Here is an 18,770-nt window from a genome sequence, read left to right as displayed (position 1 = left end):
GTCGCTATGGGTCAGCGCTGTGGGTCGCTGTCCGCAGGCTGAGGCGATGGCGGGAGGGGGGCTATGGGTCGCTATGGGTCTCTGTGGGTCGCTATGGGTCACTGTGGGTCTGTGTCCGCAGGCTGAGGCGATGGCGGGAGGGGGTCTCTATGGGTCGCTATGGGTCAGCGCTATGGGTCTCTGTGGGTCGCTATGGGTCAGCACTATGGGTCACTGTCCGCAGGCTGAGGTGATGGCGGGAGGGGGTCTCTATGGGTCGCTATGGGTCAGCGCTATGGGTCAGCGCTATGGGTCTCTGTGGGTCGCTGTGGGTCAGCGCTGTGGGTCTGTCCGCAGGCTGAGGCGATGGCGGGAGGGGGTCTCTATGGGTCGCTGTGGGTCGCTATGGGTCGCTATGGGTCAGCGCTGTGGGTCGCTATGGGTCGCTATGGGTCTCTATGGGTCTCTATGGGTCGCTGTGGGTCTCTATGGGTCAGCGCTGTGGGTCTGTGCGCAGGCTGAGGCGATGGCGGGAGGGGGTCTCTATGGGTCAGCGCTGTGGGTCAGCGCTATGGGTCGCTATGGGTCAGCGCTGTGGGTCTGTCCGCAGGCTGAGGCGATGGCGGGAGGGGGGCTATGGGTCAGCGCTGTGGGTCGCTATGGGTCAGCGCTGTGGGTCGCTATGGGTCAGCGCTATGGGTCACTGTCCGCAGGCTGAGGCGATGGCGGGAGGGGGTCTCTGTGGGTCTCTGTGGGTCGCTGTGGGTCAGCGCTATGGGTCAGCGCTATGGGTCACTGTCCGCAGGCTGAGGCGATGGCGGGAGGGGGTCTCTATGGGTCGCTGTGGGTCTCTATGGGTCAGCGCTATGGGTCTGTGCGCAGGCTGAGGCGATGGCGGGAGGGGGGCTATGGGTCTCTATGGGTCGCTATGGGTCAGCGCTGTGGGTCTCTATGGGTCAGCGCTATGGGTCGCTGTGGGTCTGTCCGCAGGCTGAGGCGATGGCGGGAGGGGGGCTATGGGTCTCTATGGGTCGCTATGGGTCAGTGCTATGGGTCGCTGTGGGTCAGCGCTGTGGGTCTGTGTCCGCAGGCTGAGGCGATGGCGGGAGGGGGTCTCTATGGGTCGCTGTGGGTCGCTATGGGTCAGCGCTGTGGGTCGCTATGGGTCGCTATGGGTCTGTCCGCAGGCTGAGGCGATGGCGCGGCGCGAGGCGCTGGGGGCGGTGCTGGCGTGCGGCATTTGCCGCGAGCGGCTGCGCAGCCCCAAAGTGCTGCCGTGTCTGCACTCCTTCTGCGAGAGGTGAGTCACTGCCCCACGGCGCCCCACGGCGCCCCACACATCATCACCCCATAGTGCCCCACACATCCCCCCACAGCGCCCCACACAGCCGCCCACGGCGCCCCACACAGCCCCCCACAGCGCCCCACACACCCCCCCATAGTGCCCCACACAGCCCCCCACAGCGCCCCACACAGCACCCCATAGTGCCCCACACATCCCCCCATAGTGCCCCACACATCACCCCATAGCGCCCCACGCATCCCCCCATAGCGCCCCACACATCACCCCATAGCGCCCCACACATCACCCCACGGCGCCCCACACAGCCCCCCACAGCGCCCCACACACCCCCCCATAGTGCCCCACACAGCCCCCCACAGCGCCCCACACAGCACCCCATAGTGCCCCACACATCCCCCCATAGTGCCCCACACATCACCCCATAGCGCCCCACGCATCCCCCCATAGCGCCCCACACATCACCCCATAGCGCCCCACACATCACCCCATAGTGACCCACACATCCCCCCATAGCACCCCATGGCGCCCCACACATCACCCCATAGTGACCCACACATCCCCCCATAGCACCCCATGGCGCCCCACACACCCCCCCATAGCACCCCATAGTGCCCCACACACCCCCCCATAGCACCCCATAGTGCCCCACACATCCCCCCATAGTGACCCACACACCCCCCCATAGTGCCCCACACATCCCCACAGTGCCCCACACACCCCCCCATAGTGCCCCACACATCCCCCCATAGTGCCCCACACATCCCCCCATAGTGCCCCACACATCCCCCCATAGTGCCCCACACACCCCCCCATAGTGCCCCACACATCACCCCATAGCGCCCCACACACCCCCCCATAGTGCCCCACACACCCCCCCACAGCGCCCCACACACCCCCCCACAGCGCCCCACACACCCCCCCATAGTGCCCCACACACCCCCCCATAGTGCCCCACACACCCCCCCATAGTGCCCCACACATCCCCCATAGTGCCCCACACACCCCCCCACGGCGCCCCATAGCACCCCATAGCGCCACATAGCACCCCATAGCGCCACATAGCACCCCGTACATCACCCCATAGCGCCCCACACATCATCACCCCATAGCGCCCCATAGCGCCCCACACACCCCCCCATAGCGCCCCACACATCATCACCCCATAGTGCGCCATAGCACCCCACACATCACCCCATGGCGCCCCACACATCGCCCCATAGTGCCCCATACATCCCCGTATAGCGCCCCACACATCGCCCCATAACGCCCCATAGGTCCCCACACATCCCCCCGTAGCGCCCCACACATTCTCCCACAGCACCCCACACATTCCCCCATGGCGCCCCACACATCGCCCCATAGTGACTCATACATCCCCATATAGCGCCCCACACATCGCCCCACACACCCCCCATAGTGCCCCACACACCCCCCATAGCGCCCCACACACCCCCCTATAGCGCCCCACACATCGCCCCATAGCGCCCCACACATCACCCCACAGCGCCCCACACACCCCCCACAGCACCCCACACATCCCCCCACAGCGCCCCACACACCCCCCACAGCACCCCACACATCCCCCCACAGCGCCCCACACATCACCCTATAGTGCCCCACACATCACCCCACAGCGCCCCACACACCCCCCACAGCACCCCACACATCCCCCCACAGCGCCCCACACATCACCCTATAGTGCCCCACACATCACCCCATAACGCCCCATAGTGCCCCACACATCCCCCCATGGTGCCCTACACCCCCCCTATAGTGCCCCACACATCCCCCCTCCCAGTACTCCCAGTCCCTCCCAGTGCCTCCCAGTGCCTCCCAGCCCCTCCCAGCCCCTCCCAATCCCTCCCAGTCCCTCCCAGTCCCTCCCAGTGCCTCCCAGTCCCTCCCAGTGCCCTCCCAGTGCCTCCCAGTGCCTCCCAGTGCCTCCCAGTCCCTCCCAGTCCCTCCCAGTCCCTCCCAGTCCCTCCCAGTGCCCTCCCAGTGCCCTCCCAGTCCCTCCCAGTGCCTCCCAGTGCCTCCCAGTGCCTCCCAGTCCCTCCCAGTGCCCTCCCAGTGCCCTCCCAGTCCCTCCCAGTCCCTCCCAGTGCCTCCCAGTGCCTCCCAGCCCCTCCCAGCCCCTCCCAGCCCCTCCCAGTCCCTCCCAGCGCCTCCCAGTCCCTCCCAGTGCCCTCCCAGTGCCTCCCAGTGCCTCCCAGTGCCTCCCAGTCCCTCCCAGTCCCTCCCAGTCCCTCCCAGTCCCTCCCAGTGCCCTCCCAGTGCCCTCCCAGTCCCTCCCAGTGCCTCCCAGTGCCTCCCAGTCCCTCCCAGTGCCCTCCCAGTGCCCTCCCAGTCCCTCCCAGTGCCTCCCAGCCCCTCCCAGTGCCTCCCAGCCCCTCCCAGTGCCCTCCCAGCCCCTCCCAGTGCCCTCCCAGTGCCCTCCCAGTGCCCTCCCAGTGCCCTCCCAGTGCCCTCCCAGCCCCTCCCAGCCCCTCCCAGCCCCTCCCAGTGCCCTCCCAGTGCCCTCCCAGTGCCCTCCCAGTGCCTTCCCAGTGCCCTCCCAGTGCCCTCCCAGTGCCCTCCCAGCCCCTCCCAGGCCCTCCCAGTGCCTCCCAGTGCCCTCCCAGCCCCTCCCAGTGCCCTCCCAGTCCCTCCCAGTGCCCTCCCAGTGCCCTCCCAGTGCCCTCCCAGCCCCTCCCCGCCCCTCCCAGCGGCTCCCAGTGGCTCCCAGTGCTCCCAGTTTGTCCCCGCAGGTGCCTGCAGGCCTACGTGCCGCCGCACAGCCTGACGCTGCCGTGCCCAGTGCCTCCCAGTGCCCTCCCAGTGCCCTCCCAGTGCCTCCCAGTGCCCTCCCAGCCCCTCCCAGTGCCCTCCCAGCCGCTCCCAGTGCCTCCCAGTGCCCTCCCAGTGCCCTCCCAGCCCCGCCCAGCCCCTCCCAGCGGCTCCCAGTGCCTCCCAGTGCTCCCAGTTTGTCCCCGCAGGTGCCTGCAGGCCTACGTGCCGCCGCACAGCCTGACGCTGCCGTGCCCCGTGTGCCGCCAGACGTCCATCGTGCCGGAGCGCGGCGTCGCGGCGCTGCAGAACAATGTGGTGTTGGCGCGGTTGGTGGAGGGCCCCCCCGAACCCCCCGAGAGCCCCCCGGGCGACGGCCTCCCCTGCCCCAACCACGAGGGCAAGGTGCCCACTGGGAGCACTGGGAGCACTGGGACGGGCACTGGGGGGGACTGGGAGGGGGACTGGGGGGAATGGGGGAATGGAAGGGGGACTGGGAGCACTGGGAGGGGGACTGGGAGCACTGGGAGGGGACTGGGACGGAACTGGGTGGGACTGGGAGCACTGGGACGGGGATGGGGGGGACTGGGGGGAATGGGAGGGGGACTGGGGGGGGACTGGGGGCACTGGGAGGGGACTGGGGGCACTGGAAAGGGACTGGGGCGACTGGGGGGAATGGGAGGGGGACTGGGAGGAGACTGGGGGGACTGGGGGAGGACTGGGAGCACTGGGAGGGGACTGGGGGGGGACTGGGGGGAATGGGAGGGGGACTGGAAGGGGACTGGGAGCACTGGGAGGGGGACTGGGAGGGGGACTCTTTTGGGGCTCCTTTGGGTTCTTTGGGGCTCCTTTGGGGCTCCTTTGGGCACTTTGGGGCTCCTTTGGGGCTCTTTTGGGGCTCCTTTGGGGCTCTTTTGGGGCTCCTTTGGGTTCTTTGGGGCTCCTTTGGGGCTCCTTTGGGCGCTTTGGGGCTCTTTTGGGGCTCCTTTGGGGCTCTTTTGGGGCTCCTTTGGGTTCTTTGGGGCTCCTTTGGGCGCTTTGGAGGTCCTTTGGGCTCTTTGGGGCTCTTTTGGGGCTCTTTTGGGGCTCCTTTGGGGCTCCTTTGGGTTCTTTGGGGCTCCTTTGGGCTCTTTGGGGCTCCTTTGGGCTCTTTTGGGGCTCCTTTGTGCGTTTTGGGGCTCCTTTGTGCGTTTTGGGGCTCCTTTGGGCTCTTTTGGGGCTCCTTTGGGCTCTTTGGGGCTCCTTTGGGCTCTTTTGGGGCTCCTTTGTGCGTTTTGGGGCTCCTTTGGGCACTTTGGGGCTCCTTTGGGCTCTTTGGGGCTCCTTTGGGGCTTTTTGGGGCTCCTTTGGGCGCTTTGGGGCTCTTTTGGGGCTCTTTTGGGCTCTTTTGGGGCTCCTTTGGGCTCTTTGGGGCTCCTTTGGGCGTTTTGGGGCTCCTTTGGGCTCTTTTGGGGCTCTTTTGGGGCTCCTTTGGGCTCTTCGGGGCTCCTTTGGGCGTTTTGGGGCTCCTTTGGGCTCTTTTGGGGCTCTTTTGGGGCTCCTTTGGGCTCTTTGGGGCTCCTTTGGGGCTCCTTTGGGCGCTTTGGGGCTCTTTTGGGGCCGTTCTGAGTCTCTTTTGGGGCACTTTTGGGCGTTTTGGGGCGTTTTGGGTCTGTTCTGAGTCTCTGTCTTTTGGGGCACTTTGGGGCGTTTTGGGGCGCTTTGGGTCTGTTCTGAGTCTCTTTTGGGGCGCTTTGGGGCTGTTTTGGGGCTCTTTGGGGCGCTTTGGGGCCGTTCTGAGTCTCTCTCTTTTGGGGCTGTTTTGGGGCTCTTTGGGGCGCTTTGGGGCCGTTCTGAGTCTCTCTCTTTTGGGGCTGTTTTGGGGCGTTTTGGGGCCGTTCTGAGTCTCTTTTGGGGCGTTTTGGGGCTGTTCTGAGTCTCTCTTTTGGGGCGTTTTGGGGCATTTTGGGGCTGTTCTGAGTCTCTCTCTTTTGGGGCGTTTTGGGGCGCTTTGGGGCCGTTCTGAGTCTCTTTTGGGGCGCTTTGGGGCGTTTTGGGGCTGTTCTAAGTCTCTCTTTTGGGACATTTTGGGGCTGTTTTGGGGCGTTTTGGGGCTGTTCTGAGTCTCTCTTTTGGGGCGTTTTGGGGCATTTTGGGGCTGTTCTGAGTCTCTCTCTTTTGGGGCGCTTTGGGGCGCTTTGGGGCCGTTCTGAGTCTCTTTTTGGGCGCTTTGGGGCGTTTTGGGGCTGTTCTTTGTCTCTCTCTTTTGGGGCATTTTGGGGCTGTTTTGGGGCGCTTTGGGGCCGTTCTGAGTCTCTTTTGGGGCGTTTTGGGGCCGTTCTGAGTCTCTTTTGGGGCGTTTTGGGGCCATTCTGAGTCTCTCTTTTGGGGCGCTTTGGGGCCGTTCTGAGTCTCTGTTTTGGGGCGCTTTGGGTTTGTTCTGAGTCTCTTTTGGGGCGCTTTGGGGCTGTTTTGGGGCGCTTTGGGTTTGTTCTGAGTCTCTTTTGGGGCGCTTTGGGGCTGTTTTGGGGCGCTTTGGGTTTGTTCTGAGTCTCTTTTGGGGCGCTTTGGGGCTGTTTTGGGGCGCTTTGGGGCCGTTCTGAGTCTCTTTTGGGGCGCTTTGGGGCTGTTTTGGGGCGCTTTGGGGCCGTTCTGAGTCTCTTTTGGGGCGCTTTGGGGCTGTTTTGGGGCGCTTTGGGGCCGTTCTGAGTCTCTTTTGGGGCGCTTTGGGGCTGTTTTGGGGCGTTTTGGGGCCGTTCTGAGTCTCTCTTTTGGGGCGCTTTGGGGCGTTTTGGGGCGCTTTGGGGCCGTTCTGAGTCTCTCTTTTGGGGCGCTTTGGGGCTGTTTTGGGGCGTTTTGGGGCCGTTCTGAGTCTCTCTTTTGGGGCGCTTTGGGGCGTTTTGTGGCGCTTTGGGGCCGTTCTGAGTCTCTCTTTTGGGGCGCTTTGGGGCTGTTTTGGGGCGCTTTGGGGCTGTTCTGAGTCTCTTTTGGGGCGTTTTGGGGCTGTTTTGGGGCGCTTTGGGGCCGTTCTGAGTCTCTTTTGGGGCGCTTTGGGGCTGTTTTGGGGCGTTTTGGGGCCGTTCTGAGTCTCTCTTTTGGGGCGCTTTGGGGCGTTTTGGGGTGCTTTGGGGCCGTTCTGAGTCTCTCTTTTGGGGCGTTTTGGGGTGCTTTGGGGCCGTTCTGAGTCTCTCTTTTGGGGCTGTTTGGGGCTGTTTTGGGGCGCTTTGGGTTTGTTCTGAGTCTCTTTTGGGGCGCTTTGGGGCCGTTCTGAGTCTCTCTTTTGGGGCTGTTTGGGGCTGTTTTGGGGCGCTTTGGGTTTGTTCTGAGTCTCTTTTGGGGCGCTTTGGGGCCGTTCTGAGTCTCTCTTTTGGGGCGCTTTGGGGCTGTTTTGGGGCTCTTTGGGGCGCTTTGGGGCCGTTCTGAGTCTCTCTCTTTTGGGGCTGTTTTGGGGCGTTTTGGGGCCGTTCTGAGTCTCTCTTTTGGGGCGCTTTGGGGCTGTTTTGGGGCGCTTTGGGTTTGTTCTGAGTCTCTTTTGGGGCGCTTTGGGGCTGTTTTGGGGCGCTTTGGGGCCGTTCTGAGTCTCTTTTGGGGCTGTTTTGGGACTGTTTTGGGGCCGTTCTGAGTCTCTCTTTTGGGGCGCTTTGGGGCTGTTTTGGGGCGCTTTGGGTTTGTTCTGAGTCTCTTTTGGGGCGTTTTGGGGCTGTTTTGGGGCGCTTTGGGTTTGTTCTGAGTCTCTTTTGGGGCGTTTTGGGGCTGTTTTGGGGCGCTTTGGGGCCGTTCTGAGTCTCTTTTGGGGCGCTTTGGGGCGCTTTGGGGCTGTTTTGGGGCTGTTTCTGAGTCTCTCTCTTTTGGGGCGCTTTGGGGCTGTTTTGGGGCGCTTTGGGTCCGTTCTGAGTCCGTTTTGGGGCGCTTCGGTGCGTTTTGGGGCGCCGCAGGGCCTGGAGTTCTACTGCGAGGGCTGCGAGACGGCCACGTGCCGCGCGTGCCGCGAGGGCGAACACCGCGAGCACCGCACCGTCCCCCTGCGCGATGTCCTCGAGCAGCACCGCGGCGCCCTCCGCGCCCTCTGCGACGCCCTGCGGGCACGGTCGGTACCGCACCAGTATGGACTGGGGGGCACTGGGATGGGACTGGGGGGCACCGGGATGGGCTGAGGGGGCACCAGTATGGGCTGGGGGGCACTGGGATGGGCTGGGGGGGCACCAGTATGGGCTGGGGGGCACTGGGATGGGCTGGGGGGGACCAGTATGGGCTGAGAGAGCACCAGTATGGACTGGGGGGCACTGGGATGGGCTGGGGGGCACCAGTATGGGACTGGGGGGGACCGGGATGGGCTGGAGGGGCACCAGTATGGGACTGGGGGGGCACCGGGATAGGATTGGGGTCCCAGTATGTGCTGGGAGGGCACCAGCATGGGCTGGGAGGGGACCGGGATGGGCTGGGGGGCACCGGGATGGACTGGGGGGGGACCAGCGTGGGATTGGGGGTCCCAGTATGGGATTGGGGGTCCCAGTATGGGCTGGGAGGGCACCAGTATGGGATTGGGGGTCCCAGTATGGGATTGGGGGTCCCAGTATGGGCTGGGAAGGCACCAGTATGGGATTGGGGGTCCCAGTATGGGATTGGGGTCCCAGTATGGGCTGGGAGGGCACCAGTATGGACTGGGAAGGCACCAGTATTGGATTGGGGGTCCCAGTATGGGATTGGGGTCCCAGTATGGGACTGGGAGCCAACACAGAGCCCTCTGTGATGCCCCACAAGCACTGTCAGTACGGCACCAGTATGGACTGGGAGGGCACCAGTATGGGATTGGGGTCCCAGTATGGACTGGGAGGGCACCAGTATGGGCTGGGAGGGCACCAGTGTGGGATTGGGGGTCCCAGTATGGACTGGGAGCCAACACTGAGCCCTCTGTGATGCCCCACGAGGATGGTCAGTACAGCACCAGTATGGACTGGGAGAGCACCAGTATGGGCTGGGAGAGCACCAGTATGGACTGGGAGCACCAGTATGGACTGGGAGAGCACCAGTATAGACTGGGAGGGCACCAGTATGGGATCAGTCCCAGTATGGAACGGGGCCCAGTATGGACTGGGAAGTGATCCCAGTTTGGACTGGCTCTGATGTTGTGGTCCCAGTATGCGCTGGCGTTTTCCAGTAAGGACTGGGGGGGTTCCCAGTTGGAATGGGTCCCAGTTTGGGGGTCCCGGTATGGACCGGGGGGGTTCCCAGTGTGTTCCCGGTTTGCACTGGGTTTTACTGGTCCATACTGGTCTGTACTGGTGCCAGGCTGCCGCAGCTGTTGGAGCTGAGCCGGGTGCTGGCCGGGACTGGTCCCAGTTTGGGGTCCCAGTATGGCTGGGGGGGTTCCCTGGGGGCGGTCCGTGGTCCGTACTGGTCTGTACTGCTCCGTACTGGTCCATACTGGTCTGTACTGGTGCCAGGCTGCCGCAGCTGTTGGAGCTGAGCTGGGAGTTGGCTGGGACTGGTTCCAGTTTGGGGTCCCAGTATGGCTCGGGGGGTTCCCTGGGGGCGGTCTGTTGTCCATACTGGTCCATACTGGTCCATACTGGTCTGTACTGGTCCGTACTGGTGCCAGGCTGCTGCAGCTGTCGGAGCTGAGCCGGGAGTTGGCCGGGACTGGTCCCAGTTTGGGGTCCCAGTATGGCTGGGGGGGTTCCCTGGGGGCTGTCTGCGGTCCATACTGGTCCGTACTGGTCGGTACTGGTCCATACTGGTCCGTACTGGTCCGTACTGGTCCGTACTGGCGCAGGCTGCCGCAGCTGTCGGCGGCGGCGGCGTTGGTGTCGGAGCTGAGCCAGGAGTTGGCTGCGCGCCGGGCGGCGGCGGCCGCGGACATCGCGGCGGTGTTCTCGGAGTTGGAGGCGACGCTGCGGCTGCGCCGCGCACAGCTCGAGCGCCTCCTGGACGACACCTGCGGAGCCAAACAGCAGGTGGGGAAACGCCCGGAACACCGGGAACACCGGGAACACCGGGAACCGGGGAACCGGGAAACTGGGGAACCGGGAAACCGGGAAACTGCCAAACAGCAGGTGGGGAAACGCCCGGAACACCGGGAACACCGGGACACCAGGAACACCGGGAACACGGGAACACCGGGAACATGGGAACACCGGGAAACTGGGAAACTGGGAAACCAGGAAACTGGGAAATGGGAAACTGGGAAACCAGGAAACCAGGAAATCGGGCTGACAGGAAACTGGGAAACCAGGAAACCGGGAAACCAGGAAACTGGGAAACAGGGAAACTGGGAAACTGGGCTGACAGGAAACCGGGAAACTGGGAAACCGGGAAACTGGGAAACCCAGAAACTGGGAAACCAGGCTGACGGGAAACTGGGAAACCGGGAAACCTGGAAATGGGGAAACCAGGAAACTGGGCTGACAGGAAACTGGGAAACCGGGAAACTGGGAAACCAGGAAACCATGAAACCATGAAACCGGGAAACTGGGAAACTGGGCTGACAGGAAACCAGGAAACCTGGAAACCAGGAAACTGGGAAACCGGGAAAGCAGGAAACTGGGAAACCGGGAAACTGGGAAACCGGGAAACTGGGAAACTGGGCTGACAGGAAACCAGGAAACTGGGCTACCGGGAAACCAGGCTACTGGGAAACCGGGAAACTGGGAAATGGGAGACTGGGAAACCAGGAAATTGGGCTGACAGGAAACCGGGAAACCAGGAAACTGGGAAACCGGGCTGATGGGAAACCGGGAAACTGGGGAACCAGGAAACCGGGAAACCTGGAAATGGGGAAACCAGGAAACTGGGCTGACAGGAAACCAGGAAACTGGCAAACCAGGAAACTGGGAAACCGGGCTGACAGGAAACCGGGAAACCAGGAAACCGGGAAACCGGGAAACTGGGAAACCAGGAAACTGGGAAACCAGGAAACTGGGAAACCGGGCTACCGGGAAACTGGGCTGACAGGAAACCGGGAAACTGGACTACTGGGAAACTGGGCTACTGGTAAGCTGGGCTACCAGCCTTGTGGCTACTGGGAAACTGGGCTACGAGGAAACTGGGCTGCCGGGAAACCGGGCTACCGGCCATGTGGCTACCAGGAAACCGGGCTACTGGGAAGCTGGGCTACTGGCCACCAGGCTACCAGGAAACTGGGCTGCTAAGAAACTGGGCTGCTGGGAAACTTGGCTACCAGCCACGCAGCTACTGGCCATGCGGCTACTGGGAAACTGGGCTTCTGGCCACCCAGCTACCGGGGAACTGGGCTACCAGGAAAACAGGCTACTGGGAAACTGGGCTACCAAGCCACTGGGCTTCCAGGAAACTGAGCTACTGGCCACCAAGCAGGGAAACTGGGCTACTGGGAAACTGGGCTGCTGGGCTACTGGAAAACTGGGAAACTGGGCTACCAGGAAACTGGGCTACTGGAAGCTGGGCTACGAGGAAACTGGGCTACCAGCCTTGTGGCTACCGGGAAACTGGGCTACTGGCCACCAGGCTTCCAGGAAACTGGGCTGCTGGGAAACTGGGCTGCTGGGAAACCGGGCTGCTGGCCACCGGGCTGCTGGGCCGCTGGGCCGTGGGTGGGTGCGTCGCTGTCCCTCCGTCTCCGTCCCAGCGCGCTCTGTGCTGTCCCCCCGTCCCCCTCTCCCCATTCCCCTGCACTGCATCGCTGCTCAGCGCCAGGAGAGCAGCCGGAGAGTGTCCCCCTGTCCCCCTGTCCCTGTCCCTCTGTCCCCGTCCCCCGGTGGTGGTGCCATGGCTGATGTGTGGCTTCGCCGCAGGTGCTGCAGGCGCAGCTGGAGGCGCTGCGGCAGGGCCAGGAGAGCCTGCAGAGAGTGTCCCCATGTCCCTGTCTCTGTCCCCCCATCCCTGTCCCCATGTCCCCATGTCCCTGTGTCTGTCCCTGTCCCCATGTCCCCATGGCTGACGCGGTGTCGCTGCGTTGCAGGTGCTGCAGGCGCAGCTGGAGGCGCTGCGGCAGGGCCAGGAGAGCCTGCAGAGAGTGTCCCCATGTCCCCATGTCTCTGTCCCTGTCCCCATGTCCCTGTCCCCATGTCCCCATGGCTGACGCGGTGTCGTGGCTGCATTGCAGGTGCTGCAGGCGCAGCTGGAGGCGCTGCGGCAGGGCCAGGAGAGCCTGCAGAGAGTGTCCCTGTGTCTGTCCCTGTCCCCATGTCCCTGTCCCCATGTCCCCATCCCTGTCCCTGTCCCCATGTCCCCATGTCTCTGTCCCCATGTCCCCCTCAGGTGCTGCAGGCGCAGCTGGAGGCGCTGCGGCAGGGCCGGGAGAGCCTGCAGAGAGTGTCCCCATGTCCCCCTGTCCCTGTCCCCATGTCCCCATGGCTGACGCGGTGTCACGGCTGCATTGCAGGTGCTGCAGGCACAGCTGGAGGTGCTGTGGCAGGGCCAGGAGAGCCTGCAGAGAGTGTCCCCATGTCCCCATGTCTCTGTCCCCATGTCCCCCTCAGGTGCTGCAGGCGCAGCTGGAGGCGCTGCGGCAGGGCCAGGAGAGCCTGCAGAGCAGCGTGGCGCTGGCGGAGCGGGCGCTGGGGCGCGGCTCGGCGGCCGAGGTGCTGCTGCTGCGCAAGCAGGTGGGCGAGCGGCTCGGCGAGCTGGCGGCGCGCGACTTCCCGGAGCAGCCGCAGCAGAACGCGCACCTGGACTGCGCGCTGGAGCCCGACGGCGTCCGCAAGTCCATCCTCAACCTGGGCGCCCTCGTCACCACCGACGCCGCCGCGCACAAGACGGTGGCGGCGGGCGAGGGGCTGCGGCACGCCGTGGTGGGGCAGCCGGCCTCGCTCAGCGTCACCACCAAGGACAAGGACGGGCAGCTCGTGCGCAGCGGCGGCGCCGCCGTACGCTTCCAGGTGACGGCGGGGGGGGGGGTCTCTGGTGTCCCCAGGGGGGCCCTGTGGGTGGGGGTCCCTATGAGGGAGGGTCCCACATTGGGTGATCCCAGGAGGGGTCTCTGCTGTCCCCATGGGGGCAAAGTGGGGGTCTCTATGAGTGGGGGTCTCTGGGGGAGCCCTGGGGTCCCTATGAGTGGCGGTCCCTGAAGGGTCCCTGGGGCAGAGTTGGGGTCCCTACAAGTTGGGGTCCCTATGAGTGGGGGTCTCTGAAGGGTCCCCATGGGTGCAGGGTGGGGGTCACTGGGGTCCCCATGGATGGGGGTCCCCATGGATGGGGGTCCCCATGGGCTCAGAGTGGGGGTCCCTGTGGTCGGGGGTCCTCATGGTTGGGGGTCCCCATGGGTGCAGAGTGGGAGTCCCCATGGATGGGGGTCCCCATGGGTGGGAGTCCGTGGGCACAGGGTGGGGGTCACTGGGGTCCCCATGGATGGGGGTTCCCATGGATGGGGGTCCCCATGGCTGCAGGGTGGGGGTCACTGGGGTCCCCATAGATGGGGGTCCCCGTGGGTGCAGGGTGGGGGTCCCCATGGGCTCAGGGTGGGGGTCACTGGGGTTCCCATGGATGGGGGTTCCCATTGGCACAGGGTGGGGGTCCCCATGATGGTGGTCCCCATGGGCACAGGGTGGGGGTCCCCGCGGTTGGGGGTCCCTGCGGTTGGGGGTCCCCGCGGTCGGGGTTCCCCGTGGTTGGGGGTCCCCGCGGTTGGGGTTCCCCGCGGTTGGGGTTCCCTGCGGTCGGGGGTCCCCGTGGTCAGGGGTCCCCACGGTCGGGGGTCCCCGCGGTTGGGGTTCCCCGTGGCCGGGGGTCCCCATGGGCTCAGGGTGGGGGTCCCCATGGGCGCAGAGTGGGAGTCGCCATGGGTGGGGGTCCCCGTGGTTGGGGGTCACCATGGGCACAGGGTGGGGGTCACTGGGGTCCCCATGGATGGGGGTTCCCATGGATGGAGGTCCCCGTGGGCTCAGGGTGGGGGTCCCCATAGATGGAGGTCCCCATGGGCACAGGGTGGGGGTCCCCATGGGCACAGGGTGGGGGTCCCCGTGGGTGCAGGGTGGGGTTCCCCGCGGTCGGGGTTCCCCGTGGCCGGGGGTCCCCATGGGCTCAGGGTGGGGGTTCCCCGTGGCGGGGTTGCCGGTGACGGCGTGTCGGCGGCAGGTGACGGGCGCGGACGGTGCGGCGGTGGAGGCGGAGGTTCAGGACAACAAGAACGGCACTTACGAGCTGACGTACACGCCGCGCGCCGAGGGCGACCTCCAGCTCGCCGTGGCGCTCTACGGGCGGCCCATCCGCGGCAGCCCCTTCCGCGTCCGCGCCGTCAGGGCCTGCGACGTCCCCGCCTCGCCCGACGACGTCAAGCGCCGCGTCAAATCGCCCAGCGGCGGCCACGTCCGCCAGAAGGCCGTGCGGCGCCCGTCCAGCATGTACGGCAGCGCCAAGAAGAAGGAGAACCCCATCGAGGACGAACTCATCTTCCGCGTCGGTCAGGGCCCGCGCGGCTCCCCCCGGGCCGGGGCACGGCTGGAGGGGCTCCCGGGGCGGGGGCGGTGGGGTCTCGGGGGGTCTCTGGGTCAACAGGAGCTCCTCGGGGGCTCTGTTGGGGTGGTGTTGGGGTCTTTGAGGGGTCTCTGGGTCAACAGGAGCTCCTCAGCGTGGTGGGAGCTCTTTCGGCAACTTTGGGGCTCCTCTTGGCAGCGATGGCTCCTTGGGGGTTCCCGGGGTGGTGGTGGGGAGGTTGAGGGCCTCCGGGGCTCCATTGGGGTGGTGGGAGCTCCTTGGGGGCTCCTTATCAAGGTGGGAGCTCCTTGGGATCTCCATTGGGGTGGTGGTGGCATCTTGGAGGGCCTCTGGGTCAACAGGAGCTCCTCACCTTGGTGGGAGCTCCTTGGGTGTCATTGGGGCTCCTCTTGGCAGCGATGGCTCCTTGGGGGTTCCCGAGGTGGTGGTGGGGGCCTTGAGGGCCTCAGGGGCTCTGTTGGGGTGGTGGCGTCTTGGGGGGTCTCTGGGTCAACAGGAGCTCCTCGGGGGACATTGGGGCTCCTCTTGGCAGCAATGGCTCCTTGGGGGTTCCTGGGGTGGTGGTGGAGAGCTTGAGGGTCTCCAGGGCTCCATTGGGGTGATGGGAGCTCCATGGGGGCTCCTTGGGGTGGTGTCTTGGGGGGTCTCTGGGTCAACAGGAGCTCCTCAGGGGTCACTGGGACTCCTCTTGGCAGCGATGGCTCCTTGGGGGATCCCGGGGTGGTGGTGGAGAGCTTGAGGACCTCCGGGGCTCCATTGGGGTGGTGGGAGCTCCATGGGGGCTCCTTATCAAGGTGGGAGCTCCTTGGGATCGCCATTGGGGTGGTGGTGGCATCTTGGAGGGTCTCTGGGTCAACAGGAGCTCCTCACCTTGGTGGGAGCTCCTTGGGTGTCACTGGGGCTCCTCTTGGCAGCAATGGCTCCTTGGGGGTTCCCGAGGTGGTGGTGGGGGCCTTGAGGGCCTCTGGGGCTCTGTTGGGGTGGTGGCGTCTTGGGGGGTCTCTGGGTCAACAGGAGCTTCTCAGGGGTCATTGGGGCTCCTCTTGGCAGCAATGGCTCCTTGGGGGTTCCCAAGGTGGTGGTGGGGAGCTTGAGGGCCTCCGGGGCTCTGTTGGGGTGGTGGGAGCTCCTTGGGGGCTCCTTGGGGTGGTGGTGGTGTCTTGGAGGGTCTCTGGGTCAACAGGAGCTCCTCGGTGTGGTGGGAGCTCCTCAGGGGTCACTGGGGCTCCTCTTGGCAGCGATGGCTCCTTGGGGGCTCCTGGGGTGGCGATGGGGTCTTTGAGGGTCTCTAAGTCAATGGGGGCTCCTTGGGGTGGTGGTGGTGTCTTGGAGGGTCTCTGGGTCAACAGGAGCTCCTCAGGGGCTCTGTTGGGGTGGTGGTGGGGTCTTGGGGGGTCTCTGGGTCAACAGGAGCTCCTCAGCATGGTGGGAGCTCATTGGGGGCTCCGTTGGGGTGGTGGTGGTGTCTTGGAGGGTTTCCAGGGCTCCGTTAGGTTGGTGGTGGCTCCTTGGGGCAGTGAGAGCTCCTCAGGGGTCGTTGGGGCTCCTCTTGGCAGCGATGGCTCCTTGGGGGCTCCTGGGGTGGCGATGGGGTCTTGGAGGCTCTCTGGGTCAATGGGGGCTCCTTGGGGTGGTGAGGGGTTCTTGAGGTGGTGGTGGGGGCCTTGAGGGCCTCCAGGGCTCCATCAGGTTGATGGTGTCTTCTTGGAGGGATGGGGGTCCTCAACGTGGTGGGACCTCCTTGGGGTGGTGTTGGGGTTTTGGAGGGTCTCTGGGTCCACAGGAGCTCCTCAGCATGGTGGGAGCTCCTCGGGGTCTCCGTTGGGGTGGTGGTGGTGTCTTGGAGGGTCTCTGGGTCAACAGGAGCTCCTTGGGGTCTCCTTGGGGTGGTGGTGGGGTCTTGAGGGGTCTCTGGGTCAACAGGAGCTCCTCGGGGGCTCCTTGGGGTGGTGTTGGGGTCTTGGAGAGTCTCTGGGTCAACAGGAGCTCCTCAGCATGGTGGGAGCTCCTCGGGGTCTCCGTTGGGGTGGTGGTGGTGTCTTGGAGGGTTTCCAGGGCTCCGTTAGGTTGGTGGTGGCTCCTTGGGGCGGTGGGAGCTCCTCGGGGGTCGTTGGGGCTCCTCTTGGCAGTGGTGACCCCTTGGGGGTTCCCGGGGTGCTGGTGGTGTCCCTGGGGTCCCACCAGGGCGCTGGGGGCTCATGGGGGTGATGTGGGATCCGTTGGGGGTCTCCGTGGGGTGGACATGGGCTCCTCGAGGTGATGAGGGGTCCGTGGGGGTCCCCAGGTCAGTGGGGGCTTCTTGGGGTCAACGGGGGCGCCTTGGTCTGCTGGGGGCTCCTTGGGGGTCCTCACGGCCGCGGGGGCTCCTGGGGGGCAACGGAAGGTTCTTGGGGCTCCCTGGGGTGGTGGGGACTCCTCGGGGGCAACGGGGGCTCCTTGGGGGGTCACTGGTGGCAGTGGGGGCTCCTCAGGGTTCTGGTGGGGCTCCTCGGGGCCAACAGAGGCTCCTTGGGGTGGTGGTGAGGACTCCTCGGGGCCAATGGAGGCTCCTCGGGGTGGTGGTGAGGACTCCTTGGAGCCAGCGGAGGCTCCTTGGTGTGGTGGTGTCTCCTCGGGGTGGTGGTGAGGACTCCTTGGAGCCAATGGAGGCTCCTTGGTGTGGTGGTGTCTCCTTGGCGTGGTGGTGAGGGCTCCTCGGGGTGGTGGTGTCTCCTTGGGGTGGTGGTGAGGACTCCTTGGAGCCAGCGGAGGCTCCTCAGAGCCAACGGAGGCTCCTCAGGGTGGTGGTGAGGACTCCTTGGAGCCAACAGAGGCTCCTTGGTGTGGTGGTGTCTCCTCGGGGTGGTGGTGAGGACTCCTTGAAGCCAATGGAGGCTCCTTGGAGCCAACGGAGGCTCCTTGGTGTGGTGGTGTCTCCTTGGGGTGGTGGTGAGGACTCCTTGGAGCCGATGGAGGCTCCTCGGGGTGGTGGTGTCTCCTCGGGGTGGTGGTGAGGACTCCTCGGGGTGGTGGTGTCTCCTTGGGGTGGTGATGAGGACTCCTCAGGGTGGTGGTGTCTCCTCGGGGTGGTGGTGAGGACTCCTTGGAGCTGATGGAGGCTCCTCGGGGTGGTGGTGTCTCCTTGGGGTGTTGGTGTCTCCTCGGGGTGGTGTTGGTGTCTCCTCGGGGTGGTGGTGAAGACTCCTTGGGGCCAATGGAGGTTCCTCGGGGTGTTGGTATCTCCTCGGGGTGGTGGTATCTCCTCGGGGTGGTGGTGTCTCCTGGGGGTGTTGGTGTCTCCTGGGGGTGGTGGTGGTGTCTCCTCGGGGTGGTGGTGTCTCCTGGGGGTGGTGGTGTCTCCTGGGGTGTTGGTGTCTCCTGGGGGTGGTGGTGTCTCCTGGGGGTGTTGGTGTCTCCTGGGGGTGGTGGTGTCTCCTGGGGGTTGTGGTGTCTCCAGGGCCCCCCGGGTGAGGGTCCCCCAACGCCCCGTCTCGGCGCAGGGACGCGGGGCCGCGAGAAGGGGGAGTTCACCAACCTTCAGGGCATCTCCACCTCCAGCAACGGCCGCATCGTGGTGGCCGACAGCAACAACCAATGCGTCCAGGTGGGCCCCGAGCGACTCCTCCTGCCCCCCTTCTCCAACTCCATCCTTCTCCAACTCCATCCTTCTCCCCCTCCATCCTTCTCCAACTCCATCCTTCTCCCCCTCCATCCTTCTCCAACTCCATCCTTCTCCCCCTCCATCCTTCTCCCCCTCCATCCTTCTCCAACTCCATCCTTCTCCTCCTGCCCCCCTTCTCCAACTCCATCCTTCTCCCCCTCCATCCTTCTCCCCCTCCATCCTTCTCCAACTCCATCCGCCTCCTCTTCCATCATCTCCTCTGTCCTCCGTGCCTGTCCTCCATCCATCTCCTCCTCCTCCATCTCCTCCATCCATCTCCTCCTTCTCCATCTCCTCCATCCTTCTCCATTCTCTATCCTCCATCCTTCTCCTCCATCCACCTCCATTTCCTCCTCTATCTCCTCCATTCACCTTCTCCATCCTCCATCTCCTCCTCCACCTCCTCCTCCTCCATCCATATCTCCATCCATCTCTCCCTTCATCCATCTCCTCCTTCTCCATCTCCTCCATCCTTCTCCATCCTCTGTCCTCCATCCTTCTCCTCCATCCTTCTCCTCCATCCTTCTCCTCCATCCACCTCCATCTCCTCCTCTGTCTCCTCCATTCACCTTCTCCATCCTCCATCTCCTCCTCCTCCATCTCCTCCACCTCCTCCATCCTTCTCCTCTTCCATCCACCCCTCCTTCTCCATCTTCTATCCTCCATCCTCCATCTCCTCCATCCATCTCCTCC

At 64.8% G+C, this 18,770-nt stretch overlaps 1 protein-coding gene across 2 annotated transcripts in view; it reads left to right on the top strand.

Moving 5' to 3' along the window:
- Positions 1 to 18,770, top strand: part of TRIM3 (tripartite motif containing 3) — a 34,504-nt gene that overhangs the window by 4,069 nt on the left and 11,665 nt on the right. For both annotated transcript variants that reach the window (XM_054078886.1, XM_054078895.1), the window contains exons 2-8: positions 1,167 to 1,279; positions 4,258 to 4,453; positions 7,963 to 8,114; positions 9,801 to 9,981; positions 12,484 to 12,882; positions 14,078 to 14,402; positions 17,917 to 18,020. In XM_054078886.1, the coding sequence (XP_053934861.1) occupies positions 1,176 to 1,279; positions 4,258 to 4,453; positions 7,963 to 8,114; positions 9,801 to 9,981; positions 12,484 to 12,882; positions 14,078 to 14,402; positions 17,917 to 18,020 (1,461 nt within the window). In that variant the 5' untranslated portion in view covers positions 1,167 to 1,175. The remainder of the gene's footprint in view (positions 1 to 1,166; positions 1,280 to 4,257; positions 4,454 to 7,962; positions 8,115 to 9,800; positions 9,982 to 12,483; positions 12,883 to 14,077; positions 14,403 to 17,916; positions 18,021 to 18,770) is intronic.

This window comes from Cuculus canorus, chromosome 1 (assembly GCF_017976375.1).
Source record: "Cuculus canorus isolate bCucCan1 chromosome 1, bCucCan1.pri, whole genome shotgun sequence".
Taxonomy (NCBI): Eukaryota; Metazoa; Chordata; class Aves; order Cuculiformes; family Cuculidae; genus Cuculus; species Cuculus canorus.
Note: the sequence above shows the minus strand (reverse complement) of the source record. Positions and strands in the feature narration are given on the sequence as shown.